This window comes from Symphalangus syndactylus, chromosome 1 (genome assembly GCF_028878055.3).
Source record: "Symphalangus syndactylus isolate Jambi chromosome 1, NHGRI_mSymSyn1-v2.1_pri, whole genome shotgun sequence".
NCBI lineage: Eukaryota > Metazoa > Chordata > Mammalia > Primates > Hylobatidae > Symphalangus > Symphalangus syndactylus.
In genome coordinates this window covers 116,559,831-116,583,068 of record NC_072423.2, presented here as the reverse complement: position 1 = coordinate 116,583,068, position 23,238 = coordinate 116,559,831, and the positions used below count along the sequence as shown (strand labels likewise).

Sequence of the window (23,238 nt, the reverse complement as noted above, 5' to 3'; positions counted from 1 at the left end):
TGAGGACTTTGTACTAGTGACATATGTAACTCCTGTGCAAGTATGTGAGGGTGATAAAGTATCTGGATGGTAGGGGGCAGAAGTTGATTGGGGCATGGAGCAGATGGCAAGGGGTGCAGAATGAGTTTTGACATGCGTGCATTACGGAGATGTATGGAAATTCTAGTTACTTTTAAATTTGGAGGGAAGAAGTCTGGTACCAGACGCTGGCCTTAGGTAACAGGGAAGTCTAGTTACTTCTAAATTCCTCAGGTAAGGAGTTTCTGCCTAAAGATGGTCTGCTTCATGGCCACCAGGTGATCTTTGCTCTCAATTCTATTTGCTTGATTTCATCTGTGGCAGTTTCTCGGGGGGGATTCAAAGTTATAGGAACAAAATAAAACAGTAAAACTTTCATGCTGACTGGAGAATGCTTAACGTTTAAAAATAGGTGTTGAAGGGGCCAAAGCCAAACAACGCAAGCCGGAAAAGAAATGTTTAAAAGTTAGCTATACTTATACAAGGAAAACCAAAAGAGATACTTAAATGAGACTTTTAAAATTCGGGGCTCTCCACTGAGACTCGTCCCCTGGCGCCAGCTCCGGGAGTTCCGCAGAGCCTCACCCCCTGCCAGGGCGCCCGGGGCGAAGGACCGCACGGCGCATGCGCGCATCCTCCAGCAGCCCCTTTCCCCTTCTTCCCCAAGATCCAGCGCGTGCTCGGTTGCCCTTCTCCGTTCCCTGCAGGCCCTTGGGTCAGGACCCACCACCTGCCGGCCCATCATTTTCCGAGTGCCTCCGGCCTAGTCTGAGTGCTCGCTCGCGCCTCCTAAAGCTTTCAGCCGAGCGCGCAGAGACCCCTCAAGGCGGCCGGTAAGAAGGCGGAGGGACGGGGGCCTCAAAGCGCGCGGGGAAGGTGCAGCAGTCACCAGGGTGCTGACGTCAGCTAGAGGCAGGGCACCGCGGAAGGTTGAATCCACGCCTTGGCTGTGCGCAGGCGCCGTAGGGGGAAGGCCTGGCACGCTCTAGCCAACCAGGGCGTTACCTGCAGCCCGTCCCCCCGCCGGGGCTTGCCTCGAGCGCTCTGCTCCCACCGGAGCTGGCAGGGTGTTGGGGGCAGGTGGAACCGGGAGGGCCCAGCTGAGAATTCAGGGTTGGGGGCTCAGAGAGCACTGCGGATAGGAGCCCGTCAGAGACTGTCGCCCAGTGGGGCGAGGGCAGGTGGGAGCGCCTGGCCGTGCGTCGCGCGCTGGTTGGCCGGCTGACGCCCCAGTGCGCATGCGCGGCCGAACAGCCCTGCGGGCGGAGCGATTGTCCTCCCTCCTGGTGTACTGGGTGGGAGGTGGAACTGGTCGGACAAAGCCCTCGCGTCGGACCCTTGCCAGAACTGTAAGGAGCAAGAGGGGAGGGGCTCCGGTGGTGCATTCATGCTCCTGTCTGGGGGGAAGCGGGGTCGGAGGGGAGTGCTCAGAGCCGCCTTAGCGCAACATGCTAACTTTTGAATTGAGGCAGTGCCAGGGGCCGAAGTATCCGCATCGCATCTACATTTTAATTCGCTTTGAAATGAGAACGCAAAGATGATTTAGGTTTTATTGTTTCCGACTTATATTTTACCGAGGTCTTTGATTTACGGGAAATTGTTACGTACTAAATCTCATATAGCAAGAGATTTAGAAAAGGAAGCTACAGAATCTAGGCTAATTTATCTAATGGCATTTCCTGCTTTTGCTCTTTTTCTTTGCCGTTTTCCCCTACTCTAAGTACATATTCAGCTGAAAAGCCGTGAAAATTACCGCTTTTATCCCTCCTTGATATAGCAAACTGCTTTCAGAAACCTTACAAGATAGTCACTAAGGGAAGTCACAGTTCAAATGAGAGTGGCATGATACCAATTTTGTTAAAATAAATTACTTTCAAATAAAAGTTGTGCCAAATGGTCAAAGCTCAATCCTGGGAGCTCTATTTGGCACACACTGTTATTCTTTCGGTGTTAGTTGAATGTAAGCAAAACAAAACCATTTTTCGTGTACTGTTACATAATTTGGATTTTTCACCGATTTACGTATCTTTCCACCAAATTTGGTTTGAAGCTGCACAGATTTAATGCCTCAGAAAAGATTTTAGGTAAAATTAGAAATTTTCATTTTATGAAACAGAAGCTAATATTACTATTAAGTAGATTAAAGTAGTCATTTACAATGGTGTGTAAATAAATTGTATCCTTCCCGGTCCTCTGCCCTCTTGCAGGAAAGGCACCATTTCCTTAGAGAAGACCTTCCTGAGCGCTCCCTGCCCCATTCTAAGTGTAGCATCTGGGAGTTTCTCATACTCTGTGCATGTTTGTATTATTGCATTTACTGCGTTGTTTTATAGTTATCTGCTTGTGTCTGTTTTTACACTCCCCCCCTCCCTCTAAAAGTCTTTCTCATGTTAGAATTGTCTTAATATTTTTCTAGTCCCAATGCTTTACGCAGGACCTGGCCCGTAAGTGGTGATGAATGGGTGAGTTAAAGACTCAGTATGCCTCCCAGGTCTGATAAGACAGTGCAACCTCTTTATAGTTACTTTATAGCATTTTCCAAGTGGAGTTATAGCGGGCTAAGTGCAGTATGGACAGGAACCACCTATGTAAGAATTTGTCTGAAGACGAGAAGCCTGCAGTTGATGTGGATGTCCCAGACTTTTGGAGCTAGTGTCTGAGTGAGAGCACCCAACTCTACTCTGAAGCAATGTGTCTTCAGTCAGCTGAGTAATTGGATTTTCTGTGTAGCTAGTCCTGAAAGAGAAAGAACATTAGATCTGAATCTTCTAGTTGTCTTAGCAGTTATAATCTCAAAGTAAATTTACAGATTGACATTCTAGTTATCAGGCCTTCTAGTTTAGCTTTCCCACGGCCCGCGTATTTCTGTCTTGAAGTGATAAAATTGGGTTCTATTCTTACAAGGTTGAAGACTAACCCAAGATCTCGGCATTATGAAGAGGCAAGCAGCCATGCCTGCCAACCTGCTGGACATTGTCTCTACTTAGAATTTTGTTTTTTTAATCGGAAAAGTACATAAACCATACAGGAAACAAAGAACTAATCTCAAGCAAAAACTTGAAATCCTCCTTTGATTTTTAGCATAAATTGGGTAGCTAAAGATCCAAGTTTGTATTAAATAATTATTTTTAAAGAATTAAAGCTTAAACATTAACAGATGCCCCAGAATCCTCTTTGGTGATAGAATCAGGATTCCCTAATACAGTGGTTCTCAAACCTAAGTGTGCATCAGAATCCCTGAGAGTGTGTTAAAACAGATTCCTGGATCCCACCCAGTTTCTGATTCTGCAGGACTAGGATGGGACCTGATAATTTGCATTTCTCACGGATGCCGTTGCTGCTTTGAAAACCACTGACCTAAGAGTTATTTCTCTCCTTCCTACCCTGTCCCTTTCCTCTTTTCCAAAACTGGATCCTTATCTGTCACTTAGTCGTCAGAGCCCATTCTTACAAAAGAGCTTATAGGAAATACTCAAAAGACTCAGAGGACTCGGTTGTTCATTCTTAAACAGAACCGGAAAATATATTTTTAATTTTTTCCAATGATTTGTATAGGAAGTGATCATCTTAGAGCAATAATTTTTTTGAATGGATAGCAGAATTATTAACTGAATATATTTTTATGTATATAGGCATTTTCCTCTAGAAATATGAATTGGCTACCATTGTGGGAGAGAGAATTGTTGGAAAAAGGAAAAGTCACATTCCCTCTCATTTCTCCCCTATTGCTCTCTCATTGTTTCTCCATGCCCCAGAACACTGTCTTTAAAAAGTCAGTATTAATTCATAAAAAGACAATTCCCACAGCACAAGATAACTTTATTATACTCACTTTAGGTTTTTATTTTGAAGAGAGAAATGCTACTTCCATCAAAACTTGTGTTTTTATTGGTTAGCAAGTGCTACCTTTGTCTTCAAATGGTAAAAATATAAACAGCTAGCTATTTTTTAATACTGATGAATTAAAAGTATTTTTCTAGAGAAAAATTTGTGAAATTAGATTATTCATTTGTACTTTTTGAACTGTATGTAGCCTTGGTAAAATTGCCTACTACCTTGTGTTTTTTAAGACCTTCAAACATTGACTCCTTATTGTGATAATTCTGAGTTTTTCAACAAAGTTTTTCAAAATTTGTTTTCAAATAAAATGTTGTATTGAACTGTATGTTTGAGCAATCTGTTATCCAACACTAGGTGGAAAAAAGAATTATGCCATTTTTTAATACACTGACATAATAATAGTTGCAACTTTAATGAATTTTGTATTTACTAAATGTGGCTAAATCTCTTATGCATATTATTTTACTTAAGCTTCACAAAAGTTCTATGAAAAAGATAGCCCCTACTTTCATTAAGTGATGTACCCCTGAAAACACGTATACAAAGTCAGATGTGGGATTCCACATCCAGAGCGCTTAAACATCATTTTTAGGTTCTAAATTAGATTTCACCTTTTAGAAAAGTCTTATTGAATATTTCTAGCATTTTGTCTGTGTCTTTCCACCATTTTATCTTAAATGTGCTGTCCAGGTAACTTCAGTTCAGTGAGCATCAGATACAGACCAAATATCAATATAGATAATGTTTTCTCATTTGTATTTCATTTCATATTCTTTATTACTAGTATTAGAATTGTAATTTTTCTTTTTTATAAAATAAAGACAAAAGTCAATAAAATATTCACTAATTTCATTGACTAAATTGTACTCCTGTCTAGCAGATTAGCGTTGTGTTAGCTCAAAGTATTCTCTCGGTTAATGAAAACTTAAGATTCAGAATTAAAAGGCAGTTTGGAGTGGGGACAGAATGTTTATATATATCCACATGTTTCTGCTGTAATGCCATACTTGCATTCCTGGAAATCCTGACATGCTGCCAAACAATAAGCAAAAGTAACAGTTTGTGGAGAAAAAACACACACCACTCAAAATTGAACAAAATTTTATAAGAGCCCTAACAAAAACCCTAACCCTAATAAACATACTAGTACAATTAAATCTAGACCAGTTTCATCAAGATTAACATTCTAATCTAGGAGTAGCTTTATTTATCAATCAAATTTAAAAAAAAAAACTTGGAAATCTCTAGCTTTTTCGTTTATCCTAGCACACTGCCAGATGGTTTGATGAAGTGGAAAATGTAGCCAGACATGAACCCACTAAACATCTGCTTCTTAAACCAAAAGAAAGAACTACCAGGAGATTTTTTTTTTCCTTAAGGTCTTTACATACCACTAAAGCCTTTTTTTTTTTAATTGTAGAAAGCCTACCTCTGATCACTTCAAATCAGTAATATGTTGGGGGTAAAATGCGTATATGTCTTTCCCCTATTGACCAATTGCACATAAGCTGATTCACATTAAATAAACGTTTTGAGGCTGGACACAGTGGCTCAGGCTTGTAATCTCAGCACTTTGGGAGGCCAAGGAAGGAGTATCAGCTGAGGTCAGGAGTTCAAGACCAGCCTGGCCAACATGGAGAAGCCCCATCTCTACTAAAACTACAAAAATTAGCTGGGCGTGGTGGCAGGTGACTGTAATCCTAGCTACTCGGGAAGCTGAGGCACAATAATCGCTTGAACCTGGGAGGCAGAGGTCACAGTGAGCTGAGATCATGCCACTGCACTACAGCGTGGGCGACAGAGCGAGACTCTGTCTCAAAAAAAAAGAAATGTTTTGGTGTTACAACAGACTTTTCTTAACCATCTGTGTTATTTAAGAGATGAGGAAACAGACTCCAGAAGGTAACGTAACTTGCCCTTGCTCACACAGTCACTGAAGATGTCAAGATTTGAATACAGATCTCAGGCTCCCTAGCCTCTATTTCCTAACCATTGTGCAAACTACCTACTTTGACAGTCACATTCACTTAAAGTGATTAGATCAGCACAGTCCAATAAAAACAGAATGTAAGCCTCGGATATAATTTAAAATTCTCTAAAAACTAGATGTTTTACTTTTTAAAAGTAAATTAATTTTAATTATAATTTCAACACATAACCAATATGAAAAATTATTACTGAGATACTTTCCATTCTTTGTACTTAATCTTTTAAATCCAATGGGTACGTTAAGCTTAACACAACTCTATTTAGACTAACCATTTCAAGTGCTCAATAGCTACATGTGGCTAGTGGCTGCCTACTGTTTTAGACAGCAGAGGCCTAGATTGTAATTCTATTACTCTACTGAAATGTAAACTTTTTTAGGAAATAGCTTGCTCACAAAATAAGCAGATAGGAAACACCTAATTCTGGACCTGTCATTTTTTTTTAATGCTCTCTAAATCTGGAAACCGTGATTTAGTGTTTAGATTTGTATTTGATAACATTTTATTTTTGTTGGGAAAATCTATTGTCACATTTCCAAGTGCTAATGTCCTTTATTAGTCATTTCTCAGTAGTAGTTTAGTTATACTCTATGATTACAAAGGGACTAGTGGATGAATTTATTTTTCTGGATAACTAAAGACCCTGTACTTTACACAAATTTTATTTTGCTTTGATTATTTTTGATGGAAATGCTTTTTTTTTTTTTTTGAGAGTCTCACTCCATCGCCCCGGCTGGAGTGCAGTGGTGCAATCTCAGCTCACTGCAAACTCCACCTCCCAGGCTCAAGCAATTCTCAGGCCTCAGCCTCCCAAGTAGCTGGAATTACAGGCGTGTGTCACCACACTCAGCTAATTTTTGTATTTTTAGCAGAGATGGGGTTTTGCCATGTTGGCCAGGCTGGTCTTGAACTCCTGCCCATTTTCACCTCCCAAAGGGCTATGATTACAGGGATGAGCCACCATACTGAGCCTCAGGAATGCTTCTAAAATGTGCTACATAATTCCATCTTACACACAACATACTTTATCCTCCATGATTAAAAGTCATTAAGGATACTATCTTAGTCTGTTCGGCTGCTGTGTCAAACTATGATAAACCAGATAGCTTAAAAACAACAGAAATTAATTTCTCACGGTTCTGGAGTCTGGGATATCCAGTCTGCAGATTTGTTGTCTTGCTGTAACTTCACATGGTAGGGGCAAGACAGCCCTCTGGGGCTTTTTTCTTTTTCCTTTTTTGTAATTTTCCTTTTTTCTGATAGTTTTGATCAGAGGACAGGACTTTTTATAAGGGCACTAATGACCTTATTACTGTCACACGCGTCCATGTGAAGAGACCACCAAACAGGCTTGGTGTGAGCAACAAAGCTTTTTAATCACCTGGGTGCAGGCAGGCTGAGTCCGAAAAGAGAGTCAGCAAAGGGAGTTAGGGGTGGGGTAGTTTTATAGGATTTGGGTAGGTAGTGGGGAAAATTACAGTCAAATGGGGTTGTTCTCTTACGGGCAGGGGCAGGGGTCACAAGGTGCTCAGTGGGGGAGCTTCTGAGCCAGGAGAAGGAATTCCACAAGGTATTGTCATCAGAGCAGGAACCGGCCATTTTCACTTCTTTTGTGATTCTTCAGTTACTTCAGGCCACCTGGATGTATACATGCAGGCTTGGGCTCAGAGACCTGACATTCCTGTCTTCTTACATTAATAAGAAAAATAAAATAGTGGTAAAGTGTTGGGGCGGTGAAAATTCTGGGGGGTGGTATGGAAAGATAATGGGCGATGTTTCTCAGGGCTGCTTGGAGCAGGATTGGGGTGGTGTGGGAACCTAGAGTGGGAGAGATTAAGCTGAAGGAAGATTTTGTGTTAAGAGGTGATATTGTGGGGTTGTTAGAGGGAGCATTTGTGGTATAGAATGATTGGTGATGGCCCGGATACGGTTTTGTATGAATTGAGAAACTAAACCGAAGACACAAGGTCCAAATAAGAGAAGGAGAAAAATAGGTATTAAAAGACTAAGAATTGGGAGGACCCAGGACATCCAATTAGAGAGTGCCCAAGGGGGTTCAGCATAATTACTTGCTTGGTTGGCGAGTTTTTGGGCTCTATCCTTGAGTTTTTTTATGTTGTCATACACCAGGCCAGATTGATTTAGGTAAAAACAATACTCTTCATTTCATAGAGTCCCCTTTTTTTAACAGTAACTAAGTACGAGTCCTCCGTGATTTTGGAGGAAAGAGAAATACAAAGCCAGCAATTGTTTGTTAAAGAAGAATTAGAAATGGCTAGGAGAGAGTGAGTGAGATTGATAGTGTGGTGGAGATAGCTGGGGAGAGGTAGAGGGTGGCATAAGAATGGGAACAAGAATAAGAGTGAGTATAAAAGTAAAGAATAGGACTTCATCACGGTGAAAGTATTGGAGTGTACCCTGTCAGCAAAGATCATCTATCCACTTTAAGAGACTTAAGGATGTGGTTTGAGGTAAAACCAGAAGATATCAGTTATGATGGTTTGAAGGAAAAGTGTAAACTGGCAGTGTAAACAAGGGCGGGGCATTTATGAGTAGTTGAGAATGGTGAATAGGAGTATGACTAGACAGAAGATAGTAGGGATGACAAGTTTTTGGGGTACAGTCCAAGTTGGGCTGGTGTCTGGAATGAGACTGGGGCCTAATAAAAAGGAGCATCCATATGGGAGCTCAAATGGGCTGTACCCTGTAGCATCCCGAGGACAGGCCCGAATTCTGAGAAAGGCAAGTGGTAAAAGTATTGTCCAGTCCTTTTTAAGTTGGAGGCTGAGCTTGGTGAGGTGTGTTTTTAAAAGACCATTAGTCCGTTTTACCTTTTCTGAAGATTGAGGACAGTAAAGGGTATGAAGATTCCACTGAATACTAAGAGCCTGAGAAACTGCTTGGGTGATTTGACTAGTAAAGGCCGGTCCATTATCGGACCGTATAGGGGTGGGAAGGCCAAACCGAGGAATTGTGTCTGACAGAAGGGAAGAAATGACCGCGGTGGCCTTCTCAGACCCTGTAGGAAAGGCCTGTACCCATCCAGTGAAAGTGTCTACCCAGACCAAGAGGTATTTTAGTTTCCTGACTTGGGGCATGTGAGTAAAGTCAGTTTGCCAGTCCTGGGCAGGGGCAAATCCCTGAGCTTGATGTGTAGGGAAGGGAAGGGGCCTGAACAATCCCTGCGGAGTAGTAGAATAGCAGATGGAACACTTGAGAAGTGATTTCCTTGAGGATAGATTTCCACAGTGGAAAGGAAATGAGAGGTTCTAAGAGGCAAGCTAGCGGCTTGTAACCTACGTGGAAGTTATGAGAATTGTAGGGAGTGAGTTGAGCATAGTTTGTGATTTTGAGGGCCTCTATAAGTATTAGAGCAGCAGCAGCCGCTGCGTGCAGACATGAGGTCTAGGCTAAAACAGTAAGGTCAAGTTGTTTGGACAGAAAGGCTGCAGGGCGCAGTCCTGGCTCTTGTGTAAGAATTCTGACCACACAGCCCTGTACTTCGGCTGTGTGTAATGAAAAGGGTTGAGATGAGTTAGGGAGAGCTAGTATGGGAGCAGCTTTAGGGCTGTTTTTTTAAGGAATGGAAAGGGGAGTGGGGAAAGGATTTAGGATTTATGGTGTCAGCTAGGTTTCCTTTTGTGAGTTTATATAATGGTTTAGTCAGGATGGTAAAACTAGGTATCCAAAGGCGGAAGTACCTAACCATGCCTAGGAAGGAAAGGAGTTGTTGTTTTGTAGAAGGAGTTGGGGTTTTGGAGATTAGCCATACACGATCACCAGGGAGAGCACGTGTTTTTTATGAAGAATTATGCCAAGATAGGTAATGGATGAGGAAGAAATTTGGGCTTTGGAGGACATCACGAGCTATCCTTTTGATAATAGATGTTGGAGGAGTAGGAGGATGTCCTGTTGGGAAGATTTGTAGGAGGGGCTATATAGTAGAAGGTCGTCAAAATAATTAGATGCGAAGTAGATGGACAGAAAGAGAGTAAATTATGAGAAAGGGTTTGACTGAAGTAATGGGGGCTGTCCCTGAAGGCTTGTGGCAGCCCAGGTAGGTTGCTGAGACTGATGGATGTCAGGGTCAGTCCAGGTAAAAGCAAAGAGGGGCTGGGATGAGGAGTGCAGGGGAATAGTGGAAAAAGCATGTTTTGAGATCCAGAACAGAGTAATGGGTGGTGGAGAGAGGTATTGAGGATAGGAGAGTATATGGGTTTGGCACCATGGGGTGGTTAGGCAAAACAATTTGGCTGATAAGGCACAGATCCTGAACTAACCTGTAAGACTTGTCCGGTTTTTGGACAGGTAAAATGGAATTGTAAGGAGAGTTTATAGGCTTTAAAAGGCCATGCTGTAACAGGCGAGTGATAACAGTCTTTAATCCTTTTAAAGTATGCTGTGGGATGGGATATTGGCCTTAAGCAGGGTAAGAGTGATTAGTTTTTAATGGGATGGTAAGGGGGTGCATGATTGGTCGCCAAGGAGGGAGTAGACGTGTCCTATACTTGTGGATTAAAGTGGGGAGACACAAGGGGAGGATGTGAAGGAGGCTTTGAACTGGGGAAAAGGGCGGCAATGAGTTGTGGCTGTAGCGTAGGAATAGTCAGGGAAGCAGATAATTTAGTTAAAATGCCTCGACCTAATAAGGGAACTGGGCAGGTGGGGATAACTAAAAAGGAGTGCATAAAAGAATATTGTCCAAGTTGGCACCAGAGTTGGGGAGTTTTAAGAGGTTTAGAAGCCTGGCTGTCAATACCCACAGCAGTTATGGAGGCAAGGGAAACAGGCCCTTGAAAAGAAGGTAATGTGGAGTGGGTAGCCTCTGTATTAAGAAGGGGATGGACTTACCCTCCACTGTAAGAGTTACCCAAAGTGTCTGTGATGGTCCAGGAGGCTTCCAAGGTGATCAGGCAGCGTCAGTCTTCAGCCACTAAGCTGAGAAGATCTGGGAAGGAGTCAGAGAGCCTTGGGCCAGAGTTCCAGGGGCTCTGGGAGTGGTTCCCGGGCAAGTTGGGCAGTCCGATTTCCAGTGGGGTCCCACACAGATGGGGCATGGCTTAGGAGGAATCCTGGGCTGCAGGCATTCCTTGGCCCAGTGGCCAGATTTCCAGCACTTGAAGCAAGATCCTGGGGGAGGAGGTCCTGAAGGAATGCCTGACCACTGTGGCTTAGGTGTTTTGAAGTTCTTGTATGCTGGAGATGTGGCTGGGGTTTCTCTCACAGCAGAGGCAAGTAATTGCAACTCTTCTCTATTATTGTACACCTTGAAGGCAAGGTTAATTAAGTCCTGTTGTGGGGTTTGAGGGCCAGAATTTAATTTTTGGAGCTTTTTCTAATGTCGGGAGCGGATTGGGTAATAAAATGCATATTGAGAATAAGATGGCCTTCTGGCCCCTCTGGGTCTAGGGCAGTAAAGCGTCTAAAGGTTGCTGCTAAATGAGCCATGAACTGAGCTGGGTTTTTATATTTGATGAAAAAGCCTAAATGCTAACTGATTTGGGAAAGGTCTGTTAGAGAAAAAGGAGCATTAACCTTGACTGTGCCTTTAGCTCCAGCCACCTCTTTAAGAGGAAATTGTTGGGCAGGTGGGGGAGGGCTAGTCATGGAACGAAACTGTAAGCTAGACAAGGGGTGAGGAGGGGAGGTGATAGAAGGATTATAGGGTTGGGGAGTGGAGCTAGGGAAGAATTGGGACCTGGCTCGGCCTAGCGACGAGCAGCCAGGGGAGGAGGGGAGAGGTCAGATGGGTCCATAGAAAAGGAGGATTTAAAGGACTCAGAGCTTGGGGTGGAGACTGAAGGAACAGACAGGAGAGAAAGAAGAAAGCTTTGGGATGAGTCACATTGGGAGCAGAGATTAGGAAGGGACCGATGTGTAAAAGAATGCCTGGACATCAGGCATCTCAGACCATTTGCCCATTTTACGACAAGAATTATCTAGATCTTGTAGGATGGATAAATTGAAAGTGCCGTTTTCTGGCTACTTGGAACTATTGTCAAACGGTATTGCAGAAGAAAATAAGGCGTTTAGGTTTTAGATTAGGTGTGAGTTGAAGAGGTTTTAAGTTCTTGAGAACACAGGCTAAGGGAGAAGGAGGGATGGAGGGTGGAATGTTGCCCATAGTGAAGGAGGCAAGCCTAGAGAAAAGAGAGGGTAGAGACACAGAGACAGGGGGGTACTTACCCCCCAGGGGAGGTGGTGCTTGCCCCAAGGTGAAGGATCGAGGCAGGTGTCCCCGTGGTGATCACACACCTCTGAAATGTAGGTGAATAATCAGGCAGGCGTCCCTGCAGTGATTACACACCAAGGGAAGACTGTCTTCCCAAGTCTGTGTCTGGTGCCGGAGTTTTGGGTTCACGGATAAAATGCGTTTCCTCTGTCTCTACCAGAAAGGGAAAGGAACTGAAATTAAGTGAAGGGAGAGACTGAAGGGTGGCACCAAAATTGAAAGGAGAAGGAAGTTGAGGGATAGTGAGAGAGGTTGGAAAAGAGAGTAAAAAGAGGCCACTTACCCGATTTAAAATTGGTGAGATGTTCCTTGGGCTGGTTGGTCTGAGAACCTGAGGTCATAGGTGGATCTTTCTTACAGAGCAAAGACCAGGAGGACAGGGGATTGATCTCCCAAGGGAGATCCCCCGATCCGAGTCACAGCACCAAATGTCATGTGCGTCCGTGTGAAAAGACTACCAAACAGGCTTTGTGTGAGCAATGAAGCTTTTTAAATCACCTGGGTGCAGGCAGGCCTAGTCCAAAAAGAGAGTCAGCAAAGGGAGTTAGGGGTGGGGCAGTTTTATAGGATTTGGGTAGGTAGTGAAAAATTACAGTCGAAGGGGGTTGTTCTCTTGCGGTCACGGGCAAGGGTCACAAGGTGCTCAGTGGGGGAGCTTCTGAGCCAGGAGAAGAAGTTTCACAAGGTAATGTCATCAGTTAAGGCAAGAACCAGTCATTTTCACTTCTTTTGTGATTCTTCAGTTACTTCAGGCCATCTGGATGTGTATGTGCAGGCTTGGGCTCAGAGGCCTGACAATTACCTCCCAAAAGCCCCACTTCCTTCTTTTTCATTTTCTTTTTTTTTTTTTTTTTTTTGAGCAGGGGTCTTGCTCTGCACGATTGCAGCTCACTGTAGTCTGCACTTCCCAGAGTCAAGCCATCTTACCTTAGCTTTCTGAGTAGCTGAGGCTACAGACAAACAACACTACCTAGCTACTTTTTTGTTTTTTAGAGACAGGGTCTCACCATGTTGCCCAGAGGCTGGTTGAACTCCTGGCCTGAAGCAATACTCCTGCTGCAGCCTCCCGAATTACTGGGATTACAAGTGGGGACCATCATATGCAGATGATTTTTTTAAGAACATATTTCACATGTTTGTTGTAAATAATATAGAAAATAAGAAGCAAAATGAAAACATTTAATATCCTACCACCTAGAGGTAGCCATTGTTACAGATTGCATATTTTTCTGGTCTTTTTTTCTTTGCAAGCTTGGAGTCTGGCACTTGTGCTGTCTTAACTAAATCTAGGTTATTTTGTTCATCTTATGATGAAGTTTGGGTGAGAATTTAGTCCCTCACAGGTAACATTGAACCTTCAAATAGTCCAAATGTTTTTTTGTGTTTTTTATTGTTGTTGTTGTTTTTGAGATGGAGTCTCTCACTCTCTCGCCCAGGCAGTGCAATGGTGCGATCTCGGCTCACTGCAACATCTGCCTCCCGGGTTCAAGCGATTCTGCCTGTAGCTGGGACTACAGGCACACACCACCATGGCCGGCTAATTTTTGTGCTTTGGGTAGAGACAGGGTTTCTCCATGTTGGCCAGGCTGGTCTCGAACTCCTGACCTCAGTTGATCCACCTGCCTCGGCCTCCCAAAGTGCTGGGGACCCAAGGTCGTAAGTGGATCTTTCTTATGGAGCAGAGAGCAGGAGGACATGCATGAGGCATGAGCCTCTGCATCTAGCCCCACATGGTTTTTTTTTTTTTCCTCATTGTATCTCCATTTGATCTCAGAAATCTTTGAAGTGGCAGAAGTATTTTCTGTATCTTTGTATTTGTCTCAAACAAAATATCAATGTGCATGGTTAAATAAAATCACCTTTTTAAATATTATTTTATTTTATTTTATTTTATTTATTTATTTTTGAGACAGAGTCTCACTCTATTGCCCAGGCTGGAGTGCAGTGGCATGATCTCGGCTCACTCCAACCTCCACCTCCCGGGTTCAAGTGATTCTGCTGCCTCAACCTCCCAAGTAGCTGGGATTACAGGGTCCTGCTACCACACCTGCCTAATTTTTGTATTTTTTGTAGAGATGGGGTTTCGCCATGTTGGCCAGGCTGGTCTCGAACTCCTGACCTCAGGTGATCCTCCCACCTCAGCCTCCCAAAGTGCTGGGATTACAGGCGTGAGCCACTGCGCCCAACCCACCTTTTTAATATTTAAATGGATACCTATAAATGCATTCTGTCTCCAAGAAACTCTTGCCACATCAGTCAACCTGGAAATAAATTGAAGTATCTATTTTTGTTTAAGAATGTACTTTTAAAAAAGATAATTCCTGATTTTTCATTTAAAATTTTCTATGATTCTATTAATAACAGTTATGCTTCATTAGATTTCTTCACATATATTGACCACTTCACTAATATATATGTTATGTATATATTATGTTAGTTATATATGTATTATAAAGTTACATATATGTATGTGTATATATATATTATATATATAAGACATTTTGGTGCTTAAGATGTGACAGAATAGGACTTTAGCCATGTGGTGATTGTTTTGAGAGAACGTGCTACTCAGCAGCTCTCCACAAGAATGGAATAATGGAAAACAGAAAAAGCTCAGAGCTCAATTACATAGGGAAAAAAAGAATTTTTTTACCTGATGGTTATTATGTGAATAATAGGGCCTTGCAAGACTTTAATAAGGTACTGCTCATAGGATTTTAAAAATCATTTGTCAGTTGATATGGAGACCATAGTATATTCGAATATCTTGCTAAAGATCTAAATTATTGGAAAAGTTCATGTAATTCAAATCCTTTCCCCCACTTTTATCTCCCTAGCTTGTTTTAAAAATAGACTTTAATTTTCAGAGCAATTTTAGGTTCACAGCAAAATTTAGCAGAAAGTAAAGAGAGTTTCATATACTTCCATCCCTACTCATGCATAACCTCCCTCACTGTCAGCATCCACACCAAAATGGTATATTTATTACAGTCAATCTACATTGACACATCCTTATCACCCAAAGTCCATGTTTTACCTGAGGGTTCACTTGGTGGTGTCCATTCTAAGGATTTTGACAAATGTTGACAAATGATGCTTCCACCATTGTAGTATCATTCATACAGAATAGTTTCACTGCCCTAAAAGTCCTCTGAGCTATGCCTGTTCATTGCTCCCTATCGATTAACCCGTGGCAACCACAGATCTTTTTATACTGTCTTCAGACTTTTTGCCTTTCCCAGACTGCTTGGAATTCATATGCTTGGAATCATACAGTATACAGCCTTTTCAGATTGACTTTTTTTTTTTTTTGAGACAGAGTTTTTGCTCGTGTTGACCATACTGGAGTGCAAAGGCGTGATCTCGACTCACTGCAACCCTCTGACTCCTGGGTTCAAGCAATTCTCCTGCCTCAGCCTCGCAAGTAGCTGGGATTACAGGCGCCCACCACCACACCCGGCTAATTTTTGTATTTTTAGTAGAGACAGGGTTTTACCGTGTTGGTCAGGCTGGTCTCAAACTCCTGATCTCAGGTGATCTGCCTGCCTCGGCCTCCCAAAGTGCTGGGATTACAGGCGTGAGCCACTGTGCCTGGCCGACTTCTTTAACTTAGTAGTATCCAGTTAAGTTTCCTTCCTGACTTTTTTTTAGCCTGAATAATATGCAATTGTCTGGATGTACCACAGTTTATCCATTTACTTACTGAAGGACATCTTGGTTGCTTCCAAGTTTTAGCAGTTATAAATAAAGCCTCTATAAACACCTGTGTGCTAGTTTTTGTGTGGACATAGTTTTCAGTTTGTTTTGTAAATTACCAAGGACTACTACTGCTGTGTAGTATGGTAAGAGTATGTTTAGTTTTGTAAGAAATTGCCATACTGTCTTCCAAAGTGGCTGCACCTGTTTGCATTCTCACTTCCCACTAGCAGCGAATGAGAGTTGCTGTTGCTGCACATCCTTACCAGCAGGTGTTGTCAATGTTGTGGATTTTGGCCGTTCTAATAGATTTGCAGTGGCATCTCACTGTTTTAATTTGCAGTTGTCTGACAACACATGATGTTGAACCACATTTCATATGCTTATTTGCCATCTGTATGTCTTCTTGGTGAGGTGTCTGTTAAGGTTTTTTGCCCATTTTTAATTGGGTTGCTTGTTTTCTCATTGTTAAGCTTTAGGAGTTCTTTGTATATTTTGGATAATAGTTTGTTATCAAATGTGTCTTTTGCAAATATTTTCTCCAAGTGTGTGGCTTTTCTTCTCATTCTCTTGACATTGTCTTTCCCAGAGCAGAATTTTTCAGTTTTACTGAAGTCCAGCTTTACCAGTTAAACTGGATAGTGCCTTTGGTGTTATAACTAAATAGTCATTTCTATCCCCAAGGTCATCTAGATTTTCTCTTTTGTTATCTTCTAGGAGTTTTACAGCATTTTATATTTAGGTCTATGACCCATTTTGAGTTAATTTTTGTGAAAAATGTAAGGTCTGTGTCCAGGTTAATTTTCTCCCATGTGGATGTATGATTGTTTTAGTGTCATTTGTTGAACAAGCTATCTTTGCTCCACTGGATTGCCTTTGTTCCTTTGCCAAAGATTAGTTGACTTTATTTGTATGAATCTATTTCTGGGCTCTCTATTCTGTTCCATGGATCTATTCATTCTTTCAGCAACACCACACTGTCTTGATTACTGTAGCTTTAGAGTAAGTCTTGAAATAAAGTATCATTTTTCCACCTTTGTTCTCCTTCCTTATTGAGTTGGCTACTCTCTGGGTCTTTTGCCTCTCTTTATAAACTTTAGAATCCATTTGTCAGTATCCACAAACTAACTTGCTGGGATTTTGATTGGAATTTCATTGAATCTATAGATCAAGTTGGGAAGAATGACATCTTGACAATATTGAGTCTTCCTATCCATGAACATGGAGTATCTCTCCATTTATTTAGTCTTCCTATTTCCTTCATCTGAGTTTGTAGTTTTCCTTGTCTAGATTTTATACATATTTTATAAGATTAATAACTAAGTATTTCATATTTTGGGGTGATAATATAAATCATAATGTGTTTTACATTTAAAATTCTACTTGTTCATTTGTGATATCTGCTTAACTTTTAAGCAATTAATGGATGCCTGGAAGTTGACGTACATATATATTCAGAAATGTTTTGCCACCTGAGACCTATGAGGAGGTAAGCATCGTGGTCCAATCTGTAATTAGTATTGTGGCGGGGGGAGGTCTGTTATGCATTTGGTTTATTTCAGTTTGTTATTATTTTTCCAATTCTGAAGTTATATTATGGTGGAAAGCTGGAACAAAAAAGGAAAGAAAATTTATATGAGAAGACAGGTCCTCCAAGAGTATATTCAGAGTAGAAGGTGAAAAGAATACTGTGCTTCGGAATAGTTAGGTGTGAAAAGCTTAAAAGGAAAAACAGATCAAGTTTCCTCTTAACACAATTCACTTTATGGTATTATGTTTCAAGCATCTAGGGCACACAGTTTCTTTTCTTTAGAGTTTAAAAGAGGGAGAGACTAATGAGAATACAAAAGGGAAGGTTCTGGGGGAATAGATACAATGCCTCCTGGCGCATGGCAGGTGTGCAGTAATTGTTCAATTTGGATAGATAAAAATGCAGGTCAGGGAGGATGCGTCAGGGCTTAGAAATTATGAAGGACAGAAAGGGGAGAATGAGGAAGATTCTTGGGAGCTGGAACTGAGGGTTTCTATAATGAGTGATTGGAGATCAAGTTGGAAAGATAGATGGGGAAACAATGAAAGAGGGTTTCAAATACCAGACTGAGGAGTGGATTTATTCTGCAGGAATTAGGGCACCACCAAAGCTGTTTGAGTAAGGAATACAGTGGTGGTGGGATTTTAAGAAAGTTAATCTGTTGGTGATACCCAATATGGTTAGAGAAACGGACAGCAGAGTAGACTAATTATGAGGCTGTACAGTCCAGTTTTGTAGTGATGATAATTGATAGCAGAGAAAGTGGAAAGAAGGAATGATTTCATTGAACATTGTAAAGTGAGAAGACTTTACTAACTGATAGCGAGTGGGGTAGTGAACTAATTTGGGTTTTGTGCTTTGCAACATTGAGAAAGGTGGTACCACAATAACAAAAATAAGGAAGATAATCCTGGATTGAGTTGCTAACTGCTCCCTGGCCTTCTGTAACCAGGCTGAATTTAGAAAGACAATAATGACTCGTACTCCTTTTTTAGATATGTAAAATTTGAGCAGCTGGCAGGAGAGCTAAGTGTATGTCAGACGTTGGGAAATGAGAACGGAAGCTCAGAGGGATAAGTGGAGTTGCCACTGTGGTTTACTTAGACTAGCTCATATTTATCCTGGCTGATTGTTTCCTTTACTTTAAACTCCTGTTCTAATCTTTGATGTACAAATCCATATATTGACTTTGTAGAAGGTTCAAATATATGGGAGAAACAAAAGATAATCTGCAAATAGGTTGGTGGTCTCCAGATTGTTTAAAAATCACCAGAAATGATTCCACAATCTCTACCATTTTAAAAACATAAAACTTTTCTAAAGACTTGGCACACCTAATGTAAGAGAACAAAAGCATGTGCAATGTTTAGAGACTTCATTATAAAAAGCTTAGGTTGGGCCAGGCACAGTGGCTCACGCCTGTAATCCCAGCACTTTTGGGAGGCCGAGGCGGGCAGATCCTTTGAGGTCAGGAGTTCAAGACCGGCCGGGCCAACATGGTGAAACCCCATATCTACTAAAAATGCAAAAATTAACTGGGCACAGTGGCATGCACCTGTAATACCAGCTACTTGCAAGGCTGAGGCAGGAGAATTGCTTGAACCCAGGGGACAGAGGTTGAGCCAAGATCGTGCCACTGCACTCCAGCCTGGGCAACAGTGAGACTCTGTCTCAAAAAAAAAAGCTTAGGATGGAAAAGGTAAATTATAACATTTAAAAACAGGTGTTGTGGAAGTGCTTTCAAAAAACTGCAAATAATTTCGTTTGGATTTAAACACTGTACTTTTAAAAAACACTCCCAGGTGGGTTACAAAACTTAAGAATGAGAATATCACGGCCGGGTGTGGTGGCTCATGCCTGCAATCCCAGTACTTTGGGAGGCTGAGGCGGGTGGATTACCTGAGGTCAGGAGTTTGAGACCAGCCTGACTAACATGGTAAGACCCTGTCTCTACTAAAAATACAAAAAAAAAAAATTAATCAGCAGTAGTGGCACATGCCTGTAGTCCCAGCTACTCGGGAGGCTCAGGCAGGAGAGTCACTTGAACCCGAGAGGCAGAAGATTGCATGCAGTGAGCCAAGATCGTGCCACCACTGCACTCCAGCCTGGGCAACAGAGCAAGATTCCGTCTCAAAAAAAAAGAATGAGAATATCAAGTTATCCAACTAGTATAATTTTAGCATGCTAATAATGAGGGAATGAACTAAAAGACATCTGTATCTCTTTTTAAGTATAATAATTATCAAAATGTTTGCTACTATAAAGAAGAAATTGAGCCAGGCATGGTGGCTTATGACTGTAATCCCATTGCTTTGGGAGGGTAAGGCGGGAGTATTGCTTGAGGCCAGCAGTTTGAGATCAGCAAAAGAACTAGTTGGGTGTGGTGACACATGCCTGTAGTCCCAGCTACTTGGGAGGGTAAGGTGGGAGGATCACTTGACCCCCGGAGATCGCACCGCTGCACTCCAGCCTGGGCAACAAAGCAAGACTCTGTCTGAAAGAAAGAAAGAGAGAAAGAGATAGATATAGAGAGAGATATATATAGAAAGAATTACACTTTTGGATATTAAGATTTTTTGATCTGAATAAGAAACTTATAAAGAAAATTGTTATCATTTGCAGTGAAGTCAGCTGAATTTCAAAGTGGAGTATTGAGGGGAAATTGTAATATTATTTAATATTTCTCATTTTGCACCAGAAAAATTTATAACCACTGTTTTAGAAAACACGTGGTACTCACCGCTTGTAAAACTAATAGATTTCAGAAAACCACAAAATATCTATCTTGTTTCTGCTGTGCATAGTATGTTTAGTTTTATTGTCACTTTATACATTGAGGATTTGTGTGTGTGAGAGTGCCTCAATGAATAACCAGTCTACATCTTTTTAAAAGGTTATGTCTAGAGAAGATATTTCCACATTGGTTTCCCTATTCAAGAGCTTTATCAGGAGCTGAAGCAGTCAATGCCTTGAGGCCTTTCTATTTTGCAGTACATCCAGATTTCTTTGGACAGCACCCCATAGAAAGGGTAAACATTTATTTATTTTTAAACCATTAGTGTACATTTCTGCTTATTTACCTTTGATACAATATAATACATAGAGTTCTATAAATGTGGATTATTCTGTTGTGGTGATATAATCAATGCTTTGAACTAATTTGAAATGTAGATACTGAAAATTGAAAATAGAGCTTTTTTTATGAAAGCTGTCATTGTTTTGTGCAGGCGATAAAGCTGTCATTTAAACTCTTTAGAGTACTAGTAATCATGTTTTTGGTACCAATTTTTGAAGTACAGTTAAGGATTTGAAAGAAAACTTGAGACCTCTATTATCATGATCAATCTCTCTCTCTTTTTTTTTTTAAAGGATGATACATGGAAGAGTTTTCAATGCTCTAGTGATTTTTCCTTATGATGCATGCTGCTGGACCACTCCCCTACAACACCAGTTAATGTGTGCTCCAGGAATACAAACTGATATGAAAAATGACTTATGGTAGATGTAGTTAAGACAGTCCATATATTTTAACATTAGAAAATACAGTCAGTCCTTCATATCCATGGGTTTTACATCCATGGATTCAACCAACCTCAGACTGAAAATATTAGGGGAAAAAAATACATCTGTACTACACATGAACAGACTTCTCTTTCTTGTCATTATTCCCTGAACAACACAGGATAACAACTACTTACATAGCACTTACATTATATTAGGTATTATAAGTAATCTAGAAATGACTTAAAGTATATGGGAGGATATACATAGGTTATTTGCAACTACTACACTATTTTATATGAGAGACTTGAGCATTTGCAGATTTCGGTATCCACAGGAGGTCCTGGAACCAATCTCCCGTGGATACCAAGGGACTACTATATATTACAAAGCCACGTGCTTTGGAATTACTTCATTGGTTCCTTCTATTTTCATTAACACTGATATCTAGTTTAATATGAAAAGGAACTTGAAATCTTGAAACTTAGAACATTATTATTTTTTTCTACTTGCAATGGAAAATCTATTTTGCTTTTTTGCTTCTAGGAAAATATTCTGATTATGATATTTGATACATATGTTGGCTAGTCAAAGTCAGAACTTTTCAAAGTTACCAGTAAATTGAATCAACAGAAAAATATTCATTACCTTGGGGATGCATTAATAAAGTTTTTAAATTCAAAATGTATAGAAAAATCAAGCTTAGTAATACTTTAATGTTATTCTACCAATGTATTTTTTTAAATTAAGACTTAAATTAAGACTTCTGTATGCAGCAGGGCATGGTGACACACCTGTAGTCCCAGCTACTAGGGAGGCTGAGGCAGGAGGATTACTTGAGCCCAGGAATTCAAGCCTGGGCAACATAGTGAGACCTCATCTCCTAAATTTAAAAAACAAACAACAAAAACTTCTACGTGTGGTAAAGGGTTAACTCAGCAAGCTTGGGTTGCTTAAACCTTGCACATTCCAGAGAAAGGTCTGACCTTAGTGCTGACCTTTGACTGGCTACTGGGAAATGAGCTCTGAGCCCCTGGAATATCCCACCTGATAGGAATGTTTCTGTTTGCCTGAGGCCTTAGACCATGCCAGATAGTTTATGCTAACAATATGATTTATAGTGAATACCTGTTTTCCTGTGTCTAAGACCCTGGGCTGCACTGTATTCATTTGACCTCGGGGATTTGGGGAGCTGAGACTGAGTAGCTAAAGTGAGTCACATAAGCACTAAATGCTTACCTGACTGACCCCCAGTAAAACTCTGGACATCCAGACTTGGATGAGCTTCCTTGGTTGGCAACACTTTTACGTATTGTCACACACCATTGCTGGGGGGATTAAGCACTGTCTATAAAACTCCACTGTGAAATGACAACTGGAAACTTGCACGTGGTCTCTCCTGATTCTGCTCTATGCACCTTTTCCCTTTGCTGATTTTAATCTCCATTCTTTTGTTGTAATAAACCATAATGGTGAATAAAACAGCTTGTGTGAGTTCTGTGAATCCTTCTAGTAAATCATTGAACCTGAGAGTGGTCTTGGGGACCCCTGACACAATGTGCCTAGAGTTTAATGGTTCTGATAAGTTTACATTTTCATGTTATCTTTAAACTTGTATTTATTGACTCCTCCTTTGTGTCAAGCCCTTGCCCTAGCTGCTGCCTCTGCTTAGAGCATCCTTTTCCCAGATATCCCAGATATGGCTTCTCCTTTACTTTCTCACTGAAGTGTCACCTTTCAGTGAGGCTCTCCCAGACTACACTATTACTTTTATTTGTTTTGTTTTGTTTTGTTTTGTTTTTAAAACTACACTATTTTAAATTGCCATCTCTGCTTTCCTTCCTAGCATTCCCCCAACTCTTTACCCTGCAGTACTTCTTGTTTTGTTTTCCTTTCCATGTACCCTATTTCTTTATTTATTAGGTTTGTTGTTTATTTTTCTCCCCTCACTAAAATGCAAGCTCCATGAAGACTGTTCACTCTTCTTGTCACTCTTCTTGCCACCACATGTTCAGTTCAGTCTTCTTCCTACTATTCGAGAACACCCTTGCCCCTTTTCTTAGGAAGACTGGCTTAAAGTCCCGTCTGTTCATAGCATCGAACTCAAAGTCCAGGGTTTCACAGTGATGCACAGGATTTTTGGGGTTTTTTTTTAATCCTCTTTAATTTAAAAATCTGCAAAACATTGTGGGTTTAAAAAAAATCAAAACTAAATACAAAGTTTAATGAGAAGTCTCATTCCTATATTCCTGTTTCCTTTACCCAATTCCTATTCACTTCCTATACATAATCTTTTTTTAATTTTTTTGGAGACAGAGTCTTGCTGTGTCACCCAGGTGGGGAGTGTGGTGGCACCATTAAGGGGCTCACTGCAGCCTTGAACTCCTGGGCTCAAGTGATCCTCCTACCTCAGCTTCCTGAGTAGCTGGAAC

General features: G+C 41.2%; 1 protein-coding gene across 11 annotated transcripts in view; it reads left to right on the top strand.

Annotated features, from left to right (window-relative positions):
- Positions 1–667: 667 nt before the first annotated feature.
- TCAIM (T cell activation inhibitor, mitochondrial) overlaps positions 668–23,238 on the top strand; it is a 67,194-nt gene continuing 44,623 nt past the window's right edge. The window contains exons 1-5 of one of the 11 annotated variants that reach the window (XM_055280868.2): positions 976–1,367; positions 2,435–2,480; positions 17,191–17,263; positions 20,199–20,334; positions 20,675–22,288. In XM_055280868.2, coding sequence (XP_055136843.1) covers positions 2,477–2,480; positions 17,191–17,263; positions 20,199–20,334; positions 20,675–20,722 — 261 coding nt within the window. In that variant the 5' untranslated portion in view covers positions 976–1,367; positions 2,435–2,476 and the 3' untranslated portion in view covers positions 20,723–22,288. Of the gene's footprint in view, positions 852–975; positions 1,368–2,434; positions 2,481–17,190; positions 17,264–20,198; positions 20,335–20,674; positions 22,289–23,238 lie in introns of those variants that run through there. The other 10 variants (XM_063611203.1, XM_055280841.2, XM_055280814.2 and 7 more) reach the window with 10 other exon arrangements.